The sequence below is a fragment of the Neophocaena asiaeorientalis genome, unplaced genomic scaffold (genome assembly GCF_003031525.2).
Source record: "Neophocaena asiaeorientalis asiaeorientalis breed wild unplaced genomic scaffold, Neophocaena_asiaeorientalis_V1.1 scaffold189, whole genome shotgun sequence".
NCBI classification, from domain to species: Eukaryota; Metazoa; Chordata; class Mammalia; order Artiodactyla; family Phocoenidae; genus Neophocaena; species Neophocaena asiaeorientalis.
This window is the reverse complement of record NW_020174049.1, coordinates 457,487-478,706: the sequence shown is the minus strand read 5'-3', so window position 1 is coordinate 478,706 and position 21,220 is coordinate 457,487. Positions and strand designations below refer to the sequence as shown.

Below are 21,220 nucleotides of genomic sequence, written 5' to 3'. Positions count from 1 at the left end.
TATATTCATACACACCTGTATCTATTTGGTGGATATACACAAAAATTATATTGTTTTTCTGTAATGAAATGTATCATCTGAAACATAAAATGTTTTAAGTATTTGTAAGGTGGAAAGAGAGAAGAATCAATGAGATTTTTAAATGCAGAGATATTTTAAAATTTTAAAATATGAGAAATGTATATTTAGAGTCTATGTTAAGTGTCTCCATGGTATGTGTATATTATAAAATCATGTTTAGAATTGTCTGAAGACTAATAGTTTTCTCTTCCACACTTTATATAAATTAAATTCACACAAATACATTTTCATTAAATGTTCTACTCACTGTTTTATATTTGGTTTTCCTTCCCCTTTACTAATTTATACAATTGCTTTTTAAAAAAAGTTTCAGAGGTCACCAAGATCACCTGTGGAAACTCTGTCCTTGATTGTATTCACCGAAAGGAATTAATATTTAATCTTCTTGTAAGCATATATTCCAGACTGGGAGTATAACTACATGACCCTTCAAAAATCCTTTAATCCTCATGATTTTATGCCCCATGATTTTCAGTAAATATTTTACTCCAGAAATTTAAAAAATGATCTATCGTTGCATGAAATGTATGCTAAATTGTGGCCTTTGGTTTGTGAAACTTTCATCTTGGAGGGTACTTTTTTAATGTTTATCTACTGACATACATAGCCATACTACAAATAGAGCTTGTAAAAATTTAAAAAGCAAAACAGTCCTGAACGTAGAGAAAATAAATATGGAAATGATTCTTTAAGAGCAGAATTGGAGGCATAAAACAGAGGAAAGAATATATTCAGATTATCCCACCATTATAATCTAATGCTAATGACAAACATACATTTAAGATCAAATTCTCAAGGAGGGCTCTATAATTTCGTACCAGCTAAGGAGAAGCTACTGAGAGAGTTTAGTCAAGGAACTGAATGCTTTTAAGATTAGAATGTATTACTGAGTCTTTAATTTTTTTAAAATTACTGAGCAAGTGATTTTATTGTTTGTGGAAATCACGGACTAGTATTACTAGATATGAAAAGTGATATTCGTTTGATAATTAATCTTGTTCCTTATCTTTCCTAGTAATGGCCTTTGTGTAATCTTGTACTTCCTGCTGGAATTTAGAGCTGGGAGACAAGCATGACTCACAAACACAATTCAGTCCGTCGCCCTGGTATCCGTCTTTACATTTACACTTGTAGGACCCGTGTACGTTGTAACATCGAGCAAAGCTGCTGCATTGATACTGACCAAGGGAGCATTCATCTATATCTGCATCAGGAAGTAGGAAAAAAAGAGGTTTATTTGGGAGATAAATATGATTACACATAAAATACACAGTTTCAAATAAAAATTTTTTTTGCAATGTGAAGGTTCACGTAAAATTGGCAGATAAAGAGAAGAAATAAAGTAGTGTGCGTCCAGAACTACTAGTGTTTGAGTTTCACTTCTGTTTGTTTAATTTAATGCCAGTTCCCTCCCCTGCCCTTGACATCCCAGTCATCACCATAATTAAGAGACCTTTCCGCTCCACAGGAAAAAACAACACAAAGCAAGGGTTGGGGTTCATTACCGTGACATTGGTATTTGCCTCCAATGTACATGAGGTCGAAGCCTTTATGACATTTGCAGATGTAACTCCCAAAAGTGTTGACACACTGCCTGTATCTAGGGCAGGAGGCTCTTCCAGTAGCACATTCATCAATGTCTAGAAACATAAGCCAATGCGTCTTAGGAAGGGCAACAGCACGTTCAGATGGAGGAGCTTTTAAAATACACTATCTGCAAAGGGTTGTGCGCACGTAGTGGCTCATCATAAATGTTATCCAGCTGGTTGCCCTGACAGGCAACATAAATCCCGTATCTCCAAATTTCAACTCATCCTTCTAAGCCAAGCCGTCCTCCTCTTGTACCGTATCTCAGCATGTACTGCACCTGTATCCCCCCCGCCGTTGCTTGAACTAGAAACATGAGTCATCCTTGACAACCATATTTCCCTTAACCTCAGCTGATTCTACCTCTGACAAATTCTTTGAACTCATTTACTCTGCTCTTCACCCACTGCCTTTACCCTAGCCCAAGCCACCATCTCCCAGGATAGACTATTCCAAGAGCCTCCAAACTGGCCTTTTCCCTGCCAATCTTAGCCTCTCCAAAGCATTCCCACTCAACTGTCAACAAATGATTCTATTAAGACATAAGAAGGGATTATTCCCATGCTCAAAACTCTCAACTGTTTCTACTTGCTTTCTGAATTCATTCCTCATTCCTCATCACGTCTTTAACGACCTTGTAATAAACAGTCCTCAACCACCTCACTGGCTGTATCTCAAGCCACCTCCCCCCCCCATACTCTGTTCTTAAGGATATGGTTTTCTTTCTTTCAGAACCTCAAACAGACCAACCTCTCTTTCACTGCAGTGCTCTGCAACGTTTTCACCAGCTTGGCTGATTCTCCATGGGGCCAATGGTCCATGTCTAACTTCAGGGCTTTCCTTGACCATTATTTTCTAAAATAGATCCTTTTTGTTTTTCACTCCCTTAGTTATTCATATTAACACTTGGCATTGTTTGTAATTTTACTGAATATTTCTTTCTTTTCTGCCTCTTCCAGAGGATTGAAATCTTGTCTGCTTTGTCCATTACTCTATATCCTTGCACTTAGCACAGTGCCTGGTATATACAAAGTACTCAGTAAATATCTCTTGAGCCCCCAAAGACCTCCATTCATTCAGCGCTTACTACATGTGAGGTACCGTGCTAAGCCCTTTGCATTCACGATCTCATTCAATCCTCACAAGAACATTATTCCCATTTTAAAGATGAGAAGACTGAAGCTCCAAGAAAGGAAGCCTCTTACCTAAGGTTACATATCAAGTCTATGGCAGAGCCAGGTTTAAAATCAAAGCCCAGACTCTTAACCACAATCTTTTACTGCCTTCCTAATTTACAGGGGAAAAAAAAAAAAAACGAACCCTTTAGTGCAATATATACAGTCTAGCCCTGTCTACCAGCTCAGCTTCAATACTCATTGCCTCTTACGTCCTAGAAATACTGAGCTCTTCTTGTTCCCTGAATATTATGCTCCCTCTAAACTTCGATGCCTTTGCACGTGTGGTTTCCTCTGCCTGAAGCTTCCTCCTGTCCCTCATTTGTTTTTTGGAAACAAAGTTTCCACCGTCTTTCCACAGAGAGAGGTCCCCTGAGACATCTGATATTGCCTAAAGGATAGCTAATTACCTGATGTTAAGTAACTCCCCTTTTCCTTCCTGCCATCACATTTCACTTTCTTCCTTACCCTAGAGAGACTGCTGATAGAGATGCTTGATTTTACAACTCACCCACACAGGTCCTCCCATCAGGAGCCAGCCGTAGGCCAGGAGAGGGGCACTGGCACCGAATTTGTCCTTTGACAACATCACAGCCATACTGACAGTTTGCCATGGAGCACGTCAGGGCACCTGGAAAGACAGTGACTGTCCAAGGGAGGCAGAGGGCATACTCTGTACCTAATATAACTATGTTTTCTACTTGTCCTGAAATCAGTGACACTGAAATCAACAATGCAGATGAAAAGGGCTTAGTTCTCCAACAGTCTAAAGAAAGTCAAAAATAGGAGGAAGAACACAAAGACCTTCTTCCCTCAGGGATAATTAAGAAGGGAACCAGCTCTGTTAGCATCTGGGGAAGACCTTTAATGTATTTGAAGAAATAGAAGACAAATGTAAAACTTTATCTCAGAGAGATTATCTGGAAGCTTTTCCAGTGGCCAAGGAAATTGGAGCATTGAGGTATTTTTCCAGATTACTCATGTTAAGTGCTGGTCTTAACTAAGGCATCCAAGTAACTGTCTCAACCATCCATTAAACTTCTCCAGGCACTGAGTTGTACAATGTTAGAGGATTCTAGCATCACTGCCACATGTTAATAAACATGAACTCACCTTATTGCAAATAGTTCCATGCTAAATATGCAATGATAAATAAAATTAGCTAACCTTTTTTATTTTATAAAATGCAACCCAGTTAGAGAGAGACAACTGATAATTAACTGATTGATAATCAACCAATTTAACTGACAGTTCAGTAAAATTAAAAATCAAGGCATCAATTGTTGGATATCATAGAACCACAATCTCAATTCAATGTTCAGCCTGCAGAGAATTTCAGGCCATTGTCTGTTTTATAAACACATCAAAATGATAGTAGGAAACACCATCCATTTCTTTCTTACAAAGACACACATGAAATCTACTTTTATGTTGTTATAATCATTTTTTTAATTTGAAGTAGGTTTTTTTTTTTTTTAAGAAAAAAGCTTAGTCTTCAGACTATTATAAAGAAATGTAAAAATGAAGTGAGGGGCTTCGCTGGTGGCGCAGTGGTTGAGAGTCCGCCTGCCGATGCAGGAGACGCGGGTTCGTGCCCCGGTCCGGGATGATCCCACATACCGCGGAGAGGCTGGGCCCGTGAGCCATGGCCACTGAGCCTGCACGTCCGGAGCCTGTGCTAGGCAATGGGAGAGGCCACAACAGTAGAGGCCCGCGTATCGCAAAAAAAAAATGAAGTGAGGAGGTACTTATGGACAGTTTATACTCAATCACCAGGCTGGATGGATTCTCTACCAGCAAATAATTTAGTGTCCATCCTTATCAAGAGCACAACAGCCCTCAAATGGTCACCAATGTTCTTTTTCTACATGGAATAGTTCTATGTCCAGATAGAAGACAAGCGGAAAAGTGCTAGGACAAACGTTAGAAAATACATTAGTTTTGTGATTCTTGTTCTAAAGACTATTTCCGAATCAATTTAACATTGGCACCCCTGACAAAAGAATGTTAGACATCTACAATGGGCAACTCTTATTTTGATTTTCCCTTCCTTAGGCACACATACAAACACATGCTCACATCCTGTTTAGGAGAAGGGCTAGGAGGCCACTTTTCACACACTCCCAGAGCACAGCATGAAGTCAAGCCCAAAGCAGTTAAGATTCTTGACATACTTGAGCAGGATCCATCCGGCATAAGCATGTATCCGTTGAGACAGTAGCACTTGTAGCTGCTGTAAGTGTTCATGCACCTGTGCTTGCAGGGCCGCGGCTTCAGGCCACACTCGTTTAGATCTGAAAAGAATGGGGTTGAAGCAGAAATTTGACAAAGCCTCAACATTAAAGCAAACCACTGAAAATGCTTCTCTATTCCGAAGAATGAAGAAGAGTCAGTCAAGCTATAGTAACCAGCCATTTACATGAGAGATAGAGTCTGTTCACAATGTCTTCGTTTTAATGCTGGTTACACTGGGGGCCACCAGGAGTTTCCTATCAGAGGTGACCGAAAGCCTTATAATAATGGAAGGCCGTGTGAATTTCTGGAGCTTAAGTAATGTAATGCATGTGATCTCTGTTTACAAAGGACAGTTGGGAAGATTCCCCTCACAGACACGTGGCTTATCATCCCTAGAAAGAGCAGAGCACAAACCATCTTTCTGACTCCAGAACCTCAAAATATCTGGGTGATACTACTAGATTCACTTCTGACAATGTGATCTTCCTATTTCAATTTCTTCCTGTCTCTGTTTAAAGAACATACTGTGTGAGCCTACCTTAGTTTACAGAAAGTACATGGATTTTTAACACCAGACTGCTTTGACCTTCCCAAAGAAAAGCTCTTTTTTCAGAGGATAGAAGCTCATTGAATTAGAGTGATCAATACTGAGGTCCCTCTTGTTCAATCTTATAAAGTGTATATTGATCTCAGATTAAAGAAGAAATGTCAATCTCCTACTTTAGTAAAGCATCTGAGTCACAAAATAAACTTAAAAAAAAAAAAAGATCCTCCAACATCATAGTTTCATTCATTCTGCAGTTAGGAAGGGCATAAAGAAATACTAGTGGATAATATATAATAGATTATCATTATGTATTTCAGGTTTATTGGTTTAAATATCAATATGAAGTGAGTTAATAAACTTCACTTGAGAATTTTCCAACTCAAGTTGAACACTGCCTCAAGTGAAAATAAATCTCATAATGACAAATATACACTGAAACAGTAATGTCCAAAATATAGACTTCATTAAGAAGAAATGACATGTTTATTTTGTCTGCACTGCCAGCATAAGCATAATTTAATTATCTACTAATCCATATTGTCAAATCAGAAATAAGGATATATCTAGTTGCAAATTGTTTTCAAATCTAACCAAATTTAAATCTTGCCAACTTGGCCTTTTTTCTAACCTTAACACAACTGTAAGCAGATCTGCAGCTGGGTGAAGCCTGCGGAGGTTACGTAAATAAACCAGACGCCTTCATCATCTCCTATGCTTTCTTTAATTTTAAACTTCATACTCTCTTGCCCAGTCAAGGGTATTCACTTCACTTCTCATATTCTTCTACCTTGTATTTTAATATTTATTAAAAATTAGAGTCAGGGAATCTTTTCTCATGTTCTAAGAGGAGTTAATTATCATGCCTAATATGTCCCTGCAGATTCACATCTGGCTTTGAAAAATCCCTGATTGACATTATAGTAAATAGTATTTAAATCTGAATATATTGTTAGAGAAAGGCTTTGTGTTTTAAATATTCTTTTGCACTTAAGTAGAAATATAACAGAATAGTACAACAAATAACAGAGTAAGACTGAATTCTATACCTCAAGGGTAAGATACTGATGGATATAAAATGTGTCAATTAAGAACCCTTAAGTTTAGTCTTAACAAGCCTCAGAAACTTCCATGTGTTCCTGATGGGAACCGGTTAGATATTTATAGCTCCAGGCTGCTCACATACAAGGTGTATTTACGCTGATGGAAATTTCTTCAGACACTATGGCCATGAACTAAAGCTGAGGCCACTCCAGTCTTGGCTGATAAAGGGCCCCTTAGGATGGCTATGAGAGTCTTTATGATCCAGACTGGGGTTGCTGGTGGTCTTCAACCCAAATTTATCTTTCCCTTCCCATAAGCAAAAGCACTTTGGGGTTAAGAATCATGAAATTCTAAGGAAATGTAAAATCGATGTCATAATTCCAATAAAAAGACCCAAACCAACCTGAGAATCACCTATGAAATAATATGGAAAAGGAAATAAACATGCAGCATTCATTGGGCAAATGTAGAGATGCTTGTTGGCTATTTTACTATTAATAAACTGACACGTAAGTATCCAGATAGGCTGAAAGCAATTTGAGAAAGCTGTATTCTAACAGTTGGTGACGGGCTGGATGACACTCCCTGATAGTTGGCTGCTGTCGATGTCCCCCGTGACTGCTACCATTGCCACTGACCACACGCATGTGTCTCCTAAAAACTTCCCACTGACCCTTACAAAACCACTGCAGAAATGATGAAATAGGATTCCATAATAGTCAACAATGATCAATTTTTACCAAATATCAGAACTTTGCTAAAGCAGGAAGCTTCAAAAGATTAAAAGCATCTGGTGTCCTGGTGATGAACTTTTTCCTCAATGTTCAGGGTTTCTAGTCTATGATTATTATACCTTATTTTCTTACTGACCAAATGCCTTATAAAATTGAGTTAATACTTGCTGCTTCCAAAATGTCTTGGATTATAGACCTAGTGACAGTTTTATTACTATCAGATTGAGTCAGAAATTCAAAAATGACACTTCCAATTTATAGTAAATGCTCCTATAATAATAAGCAAAATGTAGAGAACAATTACTCTTGATCTCACTTTCTCAAATCAATCTTAAAAGTTGATAAGAGAATGTAGGAAGAAAACTTTAGTGTCTTTATTTTAAATTTACTTAAATCTTGCTCTTTTTTCTAGAAGTTTGTAATGTAACATACACTATAAGGAAAATCTGTGATAAAAAACTAATGAATTCGGGCTTCCCTCGTGGCGCAGTGGTTGAGAGTCCACCTGCCGATGCAGGGGACACAGGTTCATGCCCTGGTCCGGGAGGATCCCACACGCCGCGGAGCGGCTGTGCCCATGAGCCATGGCCGCTGAGCCTGCACGTCCGGAGCCTGTGCTCCGCAACGGGAGAGGCCACAACAGTGAGAGGCCCGCATACCGCAAAAAAACAAACAAACAAAACTAATGAATTCTATCATGTACCTATCTTACATCAAGGGCAGAACTTTACAATTAAACCACTTATGTTCAAATGCTTAAATTGTTGTACATACAATTCTTAAAGAGCATCTATTCCAGTCAGGAGTGTATTTTAGCAAGTTGGTGAGTTCAGGAGCTTGGGTTGGGGGAGAAGGGGAAGGGGCTGGTTCAGAACAAAAAATGCAAGCTGCGCAGCATTATAGTTACACTTCAGGAAGAAAAAAGAATCAGAAATTTTATTAGCATGCAGACACTGAAAAGTGCTTGAAAATCTGGAAGAGATTAATTGAGTATGATAACCCAATGGATTTTTAAGGAAAATAATCTTTCATTCATTTAATGTAATTTGGACCATTTTTTTCCCTTTGAGGCTTAAACTGTGCAATGTCTCAGAAGTCTAAGCTTTTACATTTTATCTGACTCAAGTGGAGGTCACAGGCAAACACATTTCAATATGTCAACTGCCATAACTTTTACTCTTTAAATTTTTAATTATATACTTCAATAAAAAATTTTTTAAAAGAAAAAAAATAAATTTTCAATGATTCTGAAATTCATCCCATTGCCCTAATTTCTTGATCCAAAGGCATCAAGCTCCCTATGAGCAGAAACAGTAATTAATAATTTAAATGAGTTTAACTCAGTCATTCTAAGTTCCTAAACGTATGAGTGAGTGAGGAATAAAGTCTTTTAGAAATACTGTAGAGTCATACTGCCACCTAATTTTTCTACAAAATCTTCCAGCCTAATGAAGACATTAATACTTTTGGTGTTTCTATTCTCACACCAGTCCTGTAGGTGAAGAGAGCAGGAGTTACTCTCCTTCTATTACGAACTGGTTTGCTAAGACTTGTTCTCAATCATTGAGCTACTTCAGCGCTGTGCTAGAACCAGAACTCAGGCTTTCTAGTAACACAAAATGTTCACCAAAAGAAGGAAGCTAATGTATGGTTTGATTTCCAAGTGACCTAAAAACTCTACACCCCAAATGTGGTCATGGGGAAGAGGACTTGGGCACTTCTAAAATCTATTTAGCGAAAGTCATCAAAACCCCAATCTCAGGTGCTTTGGAATTCCTGACTTCACCTACACAGGAAAACAAAAGTTATTTTGTTATCTGATTTTTTAGAAAACATTTTGAAACCCAGAGAAGAAGAAGAAAAGCAACGGATACTTGAGGCAGGGAAAGGACAGCGGAGGCTCCAGGCTTTGTAGAGCACAGAGAATCACCACCAGGTGACAATTCCTGCTGCTTGCTTCACATGCTCAGGAATGTGGAGGACTAGGTACTCCGGGGGTGAGTCTTCAGAACATTGGCAAGAAGTGACAACACTGCAGGAAGCCGTGCAGGTGGGAGAAGCAGACCACCTGAGATAATGCACGCTCACCCCTTGAAGGTAAACTTGTGGCTTGATGATCCAGGGGTTGTGAAAGAGGCTGTTCACTGCCTTGGTCAAGAGGAGTTGGGTACAAGTGTTCATCTTCACACCAGGAAGAAGGTAACAAGAGTCAGCTTTGAACTGTTGTCATTTTTAGCCCTAAAAATCTTTATAAGTGTATATTAAACAATTACATAAAGTTGGTGGAGTTCAAAAAGAATGTTTTAAATACTTTACAAAAATTAGTTTCTAGTTCTTCTGGTTTCTCTTTTTTAATTTTAATTTCTATGTTCCTTAAAATTTATCACTGCTATTTTGTGTCCCAAGAACACACAAACATTATAAGTTAACATCCACGTACATCCTCATATCGATTTTTTTAAGCACCAAAAAGGAGATGGTCCTTTTTCGAAAGACGATTTTAGTCATCAACACAGACAGAAAACTCAAAAAAACAGATTATGTAAAAACTGATTATTATCAACCTGCTCTGTTTAGGTACACCTAGGTCTTATAGGACCAATTTAAAATATTTTCCTATATTATTATGTTGTCCAATAGTTTAAAACACTCCAGAATTATGCATAAATTTATGATTTGCATAAAGATCTCATTTAAATAAATAACACAATAGATCATGGATGTTTTAATTCAAGTGTAAGAACTTATGTCACCTTTAGGTCACATTTAATTAGAATATACATAAGACACCCCATGCAAAGACGAATACGACTGAGATATGTGGGGCTGGAAATAAAAGAGAAGAATATACATAAGATGCTTTCTGCAAAAAATGGTAACTGTGGCCATTATTACCTAACCAAAATATTATAAGATGGGTGAGACCCAAAGTAGAGTCAAAAAGGCAATCCCATCCTTTAATATGGGATTAAAGGATCCCATATTAAAGGATATTAAATATCCTTTAATAATATGAAGTTTCAAGACTTCATATTATCAACAGCCAGTTAAACTACCAAATTAAATGAACACTGGTTCCTGGGGTTGAAACCACATATCGTTCAAACACTAAGGCCTTAAGAAACTCCTTTAATATTAGGGTTAAAGCACTTCGACTATTGTGCTAAGGAAAGCAATCAACTGAGGCTTAACCAGCTCACCAAAGTTTACTGTCTGGTTCTGTGCTATACGATACCGATTCTTTCCTTGGGGTAAGGAATTCAACACGTGAAACATAAACCATGTCAAAACATTAATAATTGATATTTGTAAATTGTTTCTTCTGAAATTATTATAAAGCATGCTGTAAATTCAAAAGAATATCTTTCATTCCCGAAAATATGCAATGATATGGTATATTACATGCCCCAAATTATTCTCTAATGGGAAAGTTATGAAAAAGATTATTATCTATAATAGTATCCTTTTTTGGCTGAGGAGATTTGTATGGGTACAGAGACTCAAGGAGGGGGGAAGTCTGAATGAATTAAAATTACCAGAGGGCTTCTCTGGTGGTGCAGTGGTTAAGAATCTGCCTGCCAGTGCAGGGGACACGGGTTTGAGCCCTGGCCTGGGAAGATCCTACATGCCGCGGAGCAACTAAGCCTGTGCACCACAACTACTGAGCCTGTGCTCTAGAGCTCACGAGCCACAACTACTGAAGCCCATGCCCCTAGAGCCCGTGCTCCGCAATGAGAAGCCACTGAAATGAGAAGCCTGAGCACCGCAATGAAGAGTAGCCCCCGCTTGCCACAACCAGAGAAAGCCCGCGTACAGCAACGAAGGCCCAAAGTAGCCAAAAATAAAAATAAATAAAATAAATAAATTTATTTTTAAAAAAAAATTACCAGAGAAAGTAAGGTGGGAAAAAGCAAATCTTGCCAGAGTTCAGGTTAGAATTTCATCTACCATGAAAGGCACCTTGTGCCTTACAGAATATGGTCAGTCCAAGGCCATGATTTGATACATGATCTGGCTATGGCAAATCCAGAGAATAACTCAGAGGCAAGCAGAAGTCACCACCAGCAGATCCACACTAATCTTGTAACAAGTCTGCTAACTTAAGCCAGTTCCACAGTGGGCCTGCCCCGCCATCCCTGCTGCTCCCAGGCAGCTCTGAAAGCACTCATCTACTCACGCTGTTCACTCAGCCAAGCAAGTTCCCAGGGGGTGAGTTCCCAAAGCACACAGCTCGCAACACAATTTTTAGCGGATATGATTTTTGCCTTATACCAAAACCTCCTTTTAATCAAATGTTAATTTCCAGTTCTGTGGAAATTAACTATTTCAAGTATACCTCTTCTTAACATTTCTCTCCTCAAGAAAAAAGAAACTAGGGACTTCCCTGACTGTCCATTGGTTAAGACTCCACGCTTCCACTGCAGGGGGCACAGGTTTGATCCCTAGTCGGGGAACTAAGATCCCATATGCCTCGTGGCCCGGCCAAAAAATAACAAACAAACAAAAAAACCCAAAACAAACAAACAACACTCCCGCCAAAACCTCTGTGCTTAAAAACAAAGAAAAAAGAAACCTATTTGACTTCCCATATCTCTGAGGCATGTTTTCCATTTTATTAAAATGTATGGTCTGAATAAAAAACTGTCTAAGTTAATTTGTTATGTAGCAGATACAGACAATTTGCTCTAATAACGTTTCTGGGGGTCTCTGGACAGCTCTCCCACTTACCCGGCTCACGCCTGGCTGCCTCTCTCACTCTGACAGATAGTCCACGGATTCAGAGACTAAGGAGCTATACCAGACAACTCCATGGAACTCTCTCCCATTCCTATGGTGTTCAGGACCAAGAGCCATTATATGAAACAGTCACTAAGCAAATATTTAATGTGCACTTATCATCTGCAAATCATTTTGATAAAAGTTTTCGGGAACCTAGAAATCAGAGGGACCCCACAAAGGGTTCCTGCTCTCAAAGAACATAAACCTTCCCATCAAGAACTTGCCACAATTGCTTTTATGGTAAGGAAGGAAAACAAAGAGATGATTAAAACACATAGGTTTAATATGGACTGGAATTTTATATTCAAGACTGAACCTGAAATTACATCTTCAGTGGCAGCACTATTTTTACAGGTGTCAAATCCCATTTTGCCACTAATAAAATCCTCTTCCCCCTAACTATATTTAGTTTTGGGAGGCAAGATTTCAACTCAGTATATTTTGATTTTTCTTAAGAGAAATGGGTATGTATTGCAGGGTAAAGTACATGGTAAACTGGTTTTCTGAAAATAAGAGCTACCCAGAGATGGATCCATGTTCCAATGATAGTTTTAGTGTCTGAAGCACATTAAAGTTGATGTAGTTCCTGCAAATAAATTTAAATGAATTTCTCTGCAATCTCGACAGTGGCTTCTTTTAATAAGTCTTCTATGTATACATTCCTGGCATCAGGACAACAAAGTTTTATGGTGTTGACATATTAAGGGAACCTTTGATGCTTTATGTTCAGCACTTAAAAAAAAGAAGCATGCTGGCACTCTCAGATGAACACTGACAACTCAATAATCAGAACTGAACATGCTGCTACTTGAGAACTTACACTGGAGAGGAAAAATCAGATGGGGTTTTAAAAGAGTGAACTGAGATAATAAGAACCCCACTTATTTTGAAAATACTACCCACGTATGTTAGGTAAATTCCAAGTTAAAAAAATATATTATTAGAAAAGAAACTTTGGAAAATATCAGCTATCAGTCAAGTAGCTGATACTAAAGAACACACTTTAGAATAAACAGCTTGTCCTACCATTGGACACGTCACATTTTACTAACATGGATTTCATCTGGTTCAGGAACAATTACATATACTTTCAAATTTCAGTGTTCCTAGTTCTTGTGAAAACTATGTCTATAAATCATGAGTTTACATGACACACTTAAAGGAGTATCAGATACTGAAGAATAAGAGTATTTCAACAAGATTATTTCTGTATCAGGTGAGGCCAACTATGTATCTATGGGACAGTTAGACCCTACATAACTCTTTCATTTGACATTTAAAATGCTAGGAAAAGGACTTCCCTGGTGGTGCAGTAGTTAAGAATCTGCCTGCCAATGCAGGGGACACAGGTTCGATGCCTGGTCCGGGAAGATCCCACATGCCGCGGAGCAACTAAGCCCATGAGCCACAACTACTGAAGCGCACATGCCGTAGAACCCGTGCTCTGCAACAAGAGAAGCCACTGCAATGAGAAGCCCGCGCACCGCAACAAAGAGTAGCCCACGCTCGCTGCAACTAGAGAAAGCCGCACAGAGCAACGAAGACCCAACACAGCCAAATAAATAAATAAATTTTTAAAATGCTAGGGAATATTACTTTAAGGAATAAGTGAAAAATTTTACTCTTTTATCCTTGCATCTTTCTAGTGAAATCTAACCCTATCTTTTCTTTATTTCTGTACTTTTCTTTTTAACACCTAATGGTAGAAAGTTCTCGGTTGAAATTAATGAAAAAGACAAGTCTTGTCAGCCTTGTAATGCAGCATGTGTCAGAGGATCACATTTCCAATGACGTTTTCTTCATCTAAAACTATACTGGTAGAAAGAACAGGAGTTATATAGACAATTGCTCTAAGTTGACATAGCAGATCTTTTACCAACCACTTTTGTGAACTTGGACAAGACACTGAATATCCCTGATGTCTCTTCAAATGAAAAATGAAATATTATTTATAGCTTATTATAATAAATAACACTCTACCTCCTAATGCTATTGTAGTGATGAAAATAGATAATATATGTAAAATACCCAAGCACTGTGAGGGCTAAATAATGATTTGCTTTTATAAGCATCTGATGCCAATTAAAAATAACTTGCTAAGTTAATCAAAATCCTTCTCAGAGGAACATTACAAACTGGTCAACAGTTGAAGGGAATTTAATCACAAAGATCAAAGAGCTCAGAGTTGGAAGGGACCTCAAAATTTCAAGCCAAACCTCCTACCTGACTATTAAAGTGTTTTCATCTAACAGAGATCCAAGGAGGCTATCAATTTGCCAAAGCTTCCCAACTAGTCAGTGGAAGAACAAGGAGAAGCAGAATGTAAGGCTTCTAAGGTTACTGATGCTGCAATTCTCTTTTTCAAAATCCATTTTCATTATTAATAGTGAATAAGAGTATAAAATTATTTTAATTGCACTCCGATTAAACAGATTTTAAAAGATTTACCCTTATTATATTTTTGTCTTTCAGCAAAATGGCATCTCATATATTTGGTGACAATAGTTATAGAAAAGTGGTTTGCATGAGAACTTAAATTTTTATATCAGGCAGGAGTAGAGAGGGCTTAGGACTGTTTACTTGTGTCACACAGTTTCCCTACCTTGATTGCAGGTTTTGCCGGCATATCCAGGATGACACTTGCACTTGTTCGGTCCGATGCATTCACCGTGTTTGCACTGTGGCTGGCACACAGCTGTGAAAAAAGGTTATCATGCATTATTTCTAGGTCAGGAGCATGTCAACCAAGTAGAATCTACATCATGTACTAGTTTGATAATAAAAGAAAAAACTAAGAACTTACAATAGAGTAACAGAAATATATAAGATCATTGTGTCCTGGAGCAGTAAACATTGTCTAGACTACAGACTCACACACATGTGTTGTGTGGGGGTGGGGGTGGGTGGGTGGTGTATTACTTGGGGCTGAAAATTTTGCTAAACTTGAGGACAATACTCAAATAGCCAAATAGAAGAAAAATTGGAAAACTATGCATAAACACAACTGATGTTTGTCAATAGCTATCCCTTTATAATAACCTGCACCCATACTTTCAAAATCATTTTCTCAAATATGCTTCAAAACATACTTCTTAATCCAAAGATACCGGTTAAGTATGAACTCCAAATAAATTTCCCATTAAATAATATTTTATTGGAAATGGTATTTCCAAGAATAAAATGGTTCAAAATGAATTTAAAACTAAATATTTTTGAAACCTCAACTTAAGAATACTTCTGTCATTTTGCCCATTCTTAACCTTAAGTTGCATCGTAATTGCTCATCAATCTATAATACACTTTCTACAGCCTAACACAGAAAATAGAAAGTTCTATTTTACATTTCCAGTCTTCCATCAACTGAGTTTGTCTTCCTTCAAGACTCCAAAATGCTATAAATCATCATCACTCAAATCTTTTCACAGTCTCCAATTCCTACCAAGATACTGGTTAGAATTTATTCCGTTTATACAGCGATTCTCAGCAGGGGATATTTTTGCTGCCTATGGGGCATTTAGTACAAATGGAGACATTTTTTATTGTCACACTGGGAAGAGGGTGCTACTGGCATCTAGTGGGTAGAATACCGGGATGCTGCTAAACATCCTACAATGCTCAGATAACCCCTGACAGAAACAAATTATCCAGCCCAAAACGTGATGGTGCCAGACTGAGAAATCACTCTATACCAAATATACGTATCGTGCTACACCAGATACTAAAATAGATGAAAAATAATTGTACAGTGTGGTCATTGGTCCCATAGAGCTTACAATCTAGACGAAGAGACAAAACAATCATGTTTTAAATTTAAGGCAAATATTTATGTATGAGCAAAATTGGTGGCACATATGAAATTTGGGAAGAAATCATCACACAAGCATATCCATATAGAGTTGCACAGAAAACCTCAAAGGAGAGATCTTGAGTTGGATCTTGAAGCTAGGGGAGACAGAGAAGAGAGCGGACCACCCAAGGCATGGAGAACTGTAGAGCCAAACAGGCCATCATTTATTTAGAGGACACCGAGGAGGCCTGTCAAGCTAAAGAGATGGGCAAATGCTGGGGGAAGAGTAAGAGGTGGGCAATCAGCGGTGAGTGGTACCAGACGATGATGTTCCCTAAATTTCAGACTGAGGATTATACACTTTATCTATAAATGAAAACTTCATCATCATCAATCAGGAGGATTACCTGACAAAATAAAAACTCTAGGAACGTGAGCATAGTGATGATACGTGGGATAGACTGGAGTCTAACTAACACGCAGAAGGCATGATTTGTTCTTAGGACAGGAAGGGATGGGCTTCAGTAACCCCTGAGTGAAGAGCAGACAGGTCTTGAGGACCAGGTGGAGTGGGGTCAACAGTGACCCTGTTTTCTCCAGTCCCTCTCACATTAGCCCATGCTTTTCTCCATTCTGGGAGATGCTCCCATTTTCGGACAATTCTCAAACATTCCCTTCAAAACTCTAACACTCCTGTGAAGCTGATGCGCATGTTATTTTTGGTGTTTTCTACATTCCCTCATTCAACTCTCACCTACCCTTCCCTCGCCTGGCACTCCACAGGCTTTATTTGCCAGTCTTACTTTCAGGCCTTTCCTACCTGTATATTTGTCACCCCAACTGGACCCTGTACCATGATTAATCCTTACTGCTGCTCGGTAGGTATTTAATGCAAAAGTTTGCAGAAAGAAAGGGTGAGCAGAGTGTAAATGGTAGAGACATGCAATGAGGAAATTCATAAAAATCTGATTTTAGATACGGCATGACATTCAACAGGATACAATTCTGTTCAGATCTGTGAGAAGAAATGCACTACCTAGGAAGGCCTTCCAGTATTATGCTTCAGTCAATTATATACCTGGTCGACGGTTTATACGCAGTTTTAAAAGCAAGTCCCAGGTATAAACCACCTTTTATGTAATTTCCAGGCCCAATCACCAAGAAATGCAAGTTAGAAAGAAATTTCTTTAATCTTAAAAAAAGATGTTCCATAAATTCTAACAATTATATATGGATACAACCTGAATGAATCAAGTTATCACAGAGGCATCCAAAGTGCCAGATTTAAAAAGAAAAAGTAGGATATCAACTACACTTGAATAAAATAAGTTATTAAAAAAGAAAAAGAAAAAGTAAACACCTCAAAATAATTAAATGCAAGTCTAGGTAATAACCTCCCCAAATAATTGGAATTTGAAAACATCTCAAAAACATGAAAAAGAAATTTAGAAAGTACCACTAAAAATCATGAAAAAGTTTATTTATGAAACAAATGTGAGGCACTCAGGCTGTGTTGCCTTTTGACCCACTGACCAGCTTGAAGATCATCCATTTATAGTACTTTCAGGTGCTTTTCAGGAACAAAGGTTTTTATTGTCACCCTCCCTTTCTCATTGTTTGTTCTCAGTGGAGTGCCCCAATCTGGGGCACATCAAATGCCCTCATTCCAAGAGACCCAGGTTGTTAATGTTTCTTACATGTTTAGGGAGCCAGTATTTTCAAACAAACGCTGTTTGCACGTCTACCCAACAGACTATTCACTGAAGTAACCAACGACCTATATATTAGCCAACAGGTATTAAACGGAATAGGATACTCACAATGCTGATGTAACCAATTTTTTTTCTCTTACAAAAAGAACACCCTTTGAAAACGGTTGCACAAAAGACGATCTCCTATTATCTTGCTGGCATTAGGTCTGCAATGTGATGTTCAGTCCAATAAACATGAACTGAATATTTAATACATGCAATTATTCTGCTAGGCAAGTGAGGGTGATGAAGGAATCACAGAGGATTTGAAAATTAACTGTGAAACTTTAATACACTGGCTGAAAGCTAACAAGGGCTATGACAGATGAGATAAAAGAAGGGGGAGGGGCAGATCATAACTGTGACTGAGGTCAAAAAGAGTCATGTACCAAAATGTTCATTGCAGCTGTATTTACAATAGCCAGGACATGGAAGCAACCTAAGTGTCTGTCGACAGATGAATGGATAAAGAAGATGTGGCTCATATATACAATGGAATATTCCTCAGCTATAAAAAGAAACGAAATTGAGTTATTTGTAGTGAGGTGGATGGACCTAGAGTCTGTCATACAGAGTGAAGTAAGTCAGAAAGAGAAAAACAAATACCGTCTGCTAACACATACATATGGAATCTAAGAAAAAAAAAAAAAGGTCATGAAGAACCTAGGGGTAAGACGGGAATAAAGACACAGACCTACTAGAGAATGGACTTAAGGATATGGGGAGGGGGAAGGGTAGGCTGTGACAAAGTGAGAGAGTAGTATGGACATATATACACTACCAAATGTAAAATAGATAGCTAGTGGGAAGCAGCCGCATAGCACAGGGAGATCAGCTCGGTGGTTTGTGACCACCTAGAGGGGTGGGATAGGGAGGGTGGGAGGGAGACGCAAGAGGGAAGAGATATGGGGATATATGTATATGTATATCTGATTCACTTTGTTATAAAGCAGAAACTAACACACCACTGTAAAGCAATTATACTCCAATAGAGATGTTAAAAAAAAAAAAGGAAATGTGATCTGAGCAATGCCTTAGAGGTAAGAGGCAGAGATAGTTGGGATGGGAGACAAAGCCTTTCCAACTATGAGCAAAGGATGGGGAAGGACAATGAAGGGAGTTCTCAGGGAGCACCACGGCTCTGGTGGAGCTACAGTACAAAGTGCTTAGAACAGTGGATGGCAGCAAAAGACAGGGCTAAGGCAGGTCTTAAAAGGCACTGGTGGCAGAAACTGCTGGGTGCTTACTAGTACTATTTTCCCCTTCTTCTTGAAAACAGAATGGCTTTTTTTTTTTTTCTGGAGGGGATAATGAGTCAGCAGTGGAAAATTACATTCCCTATCCTCCCTGACATATTTGGGTAGCCAAGAGACTAAATTCTGGTCAATTGTATGTAATCAGAAGTTATTGGGTGGGGCTTTTGGAACTTAAAAGCTACTTAAAAAGGTGAGTCTGTCATACAGAGTGAAGTAAGTCAGAAAGAGAAAAACAAATACCATATGCTAACACATATATATGGAATCTAAAAAGAAAAAAATTGGTTATGGAGGAGAACTTAGGGGCAGGACAGGAATAAAGACGCAGATGTAGAGAATGGACTTGAGGACATGGGGAGGGGGAAGGGTAAGCTGGGACGAAGTGAGAGAGTGGCATGGACTTACATACACTACCAAATGTAAAACAGATAGCAAGTGGGAAGCAGCTGCATAGCACAGGGAGATCAGCTCGGTGCTTTGTGACCACCGAGAGGGGTGGGATAGGAAGGGTGGGAGAGAGACGCAAGAGGGAGGAGATATGGGGATATATGTAAATGTATAGCTGATTCACTATGTTATAAAGCAGAAACTAGCACACTATTGTAAAGCAATTATACTCCAATAGAGATGTTTAAAAAAAAAAAAGGTGGCTGACAGGTGGCTCCTCTGTCTTCTTGCCTGGAACATGGAAGTCATGGCTGAACTACAGCAGCTACTTTGTGATCATGAGGGGAATCTTGAAATGGAAAAGAGGCAAAGCTGGAAGTCATAATATTAACCCTGAATGGCCATCCAAGTAACTTAGGACACTGGTCTTTGTGTCAGTGTTACTTGTAGCCGGACACAATTACAATACAGTTACAATTACAATTCCTAACTATCCTTGAGCACAAGGCTGAGGAATGTGGACTTAATCTGTGTTTACCATCAAGCCAACAAATGCTTTCTTTGGATACACAGGACAGAAATGTTATGATTAAATCTTAGTAAAGAAATAAAATTTGTCAAAGTTATCTTATACCTATAATATCATATACTTTAGAAGTATCTAAAGAATTTCATTTCTACATCTGAAAATTAGATTAGAAAATACTTAGCCACCTTGAGACTAGAGGAAAATGATTCCCAACTTCATTTTCAGACCCACCTTTTGACAACCCACTTCACTGTAACGTGAGTTCTCAGTGGCCAGCACACACCAACCTTCACAATCTGCTGTGAATAGCAGGTCAGGAAAGAAAGAAAATAAGTGGACTATCTTTAGTAGTCTATTTTAGAATGATCTTCTCAAAACATCAAAAATAGATGAGACACTGATTTGTAGGAAAGAATGTGTCTGTTGTCGCTATAGGTTAATCACAAAAGTCAGCATTGTTTCTCTGACCTTCACATGGATCAATGACAAGAAGTTGGGCCACATTTGGTCCACTGGCCACTAGCATCCACATATGGTTTGGCAGCTCAAGAAATAAAATTCAGGTGAGGATCACAGGTAGTCAATTAATGACAGATTCTTTTTCCCCCAAAATCAGATGCTGGAATTAAGGTCAAATGGGCAAATCACACTCCAAATTCACTCTCTCACATTCCTGCAACACGATCTCCAAAGTGCCCTTAAAATAACCCCTAAGTCATTACTTTAGAAAAAGAAACATGTCTCAACTGGCAAAGCAAACATAACTCTTTAATGTCACATGTTCCAAGCCTCTTCTGTTTGACTGCAATCTAAGACTTTACTCTTAAAAATTCATCCTAACTGATGTAACTGGGGTTCTGAGAGTTGGACAATGTTTTCTGACACTGAGTTGGACAATGTTATCAAATAAGTCGGGGGAAAATTAAACTCCCACATCAGTTCTATATAATATTTCTTAGGTAATCTAACCACACTTGGGAGTCAAGTGCCAACATTTGTTAAAAAATAAGGACATGTTGAGTTGCCCAAGCAGGTGGTGGCTCTGGAAAGTGACAAGGGAAAAGCCAACTCAACCTCAGGTGTTGTTGAAACTTGAAAATGATTTTTTTTTCTTTCTTTTTTTTTTAAATTTCTTTTTATTTTTGGTTGTGTTGGGCTTGTGGGCTTTCTCTAGCTGTGGTAAGCGGAGGCTACTCTTCGTTGCAGTGTGTGGGCTCTAGGCGCGCGGGCTTCAGTAGTTGTGGCACATGGGCTCAGTAACTGTGGCTCATGGGCTCTAGAGCTCAGGCTCAGTAGCTGTGGCGCACAGGCTTAGCTGCTCCGCGGCGTGT

The 21,220-nt window shown here is 38.6% G+C and overlaps 1 protein-coding gene across 3 annotated transcripts in view; it reads right to left on the bottom strand.

The window, feature by feature from the left end:
• Positions 1-21,220, bottom strand: part of NPNT (nephronectin) — a 77,455-nt gene that overhangs the window by 29,295 nt on the left and 26,940 nt on the right. For all 3 annotated transcript variants that reach the window (XM_024754051.1, XM_024754048.1, XM_024754049.1), the window contains 5 exons: positions 14,782-14,874; positions 5,018-5,137; positions 3,355-3,474; positions 1,587-1,721; positions 1,163-1,285 (listed from right to left, as the gene is read on the bottom strand). In XM_024754051.1, coding sequence (XP_024609819.1) covers positions 1,163-1,285; positions 1,587-1,721; positions 3,355-3,474; positions 5,018-5,137; positions 14,782-14,874 — 591 coding nt within the window. The remainder of the gene's footprint in view (positions 1-1,162; positions 1,286-1,586; positions 1,722-3,354; positions 3,475-5,017; positions 5,138-14,781; positions 14,875-21,220) is intronic.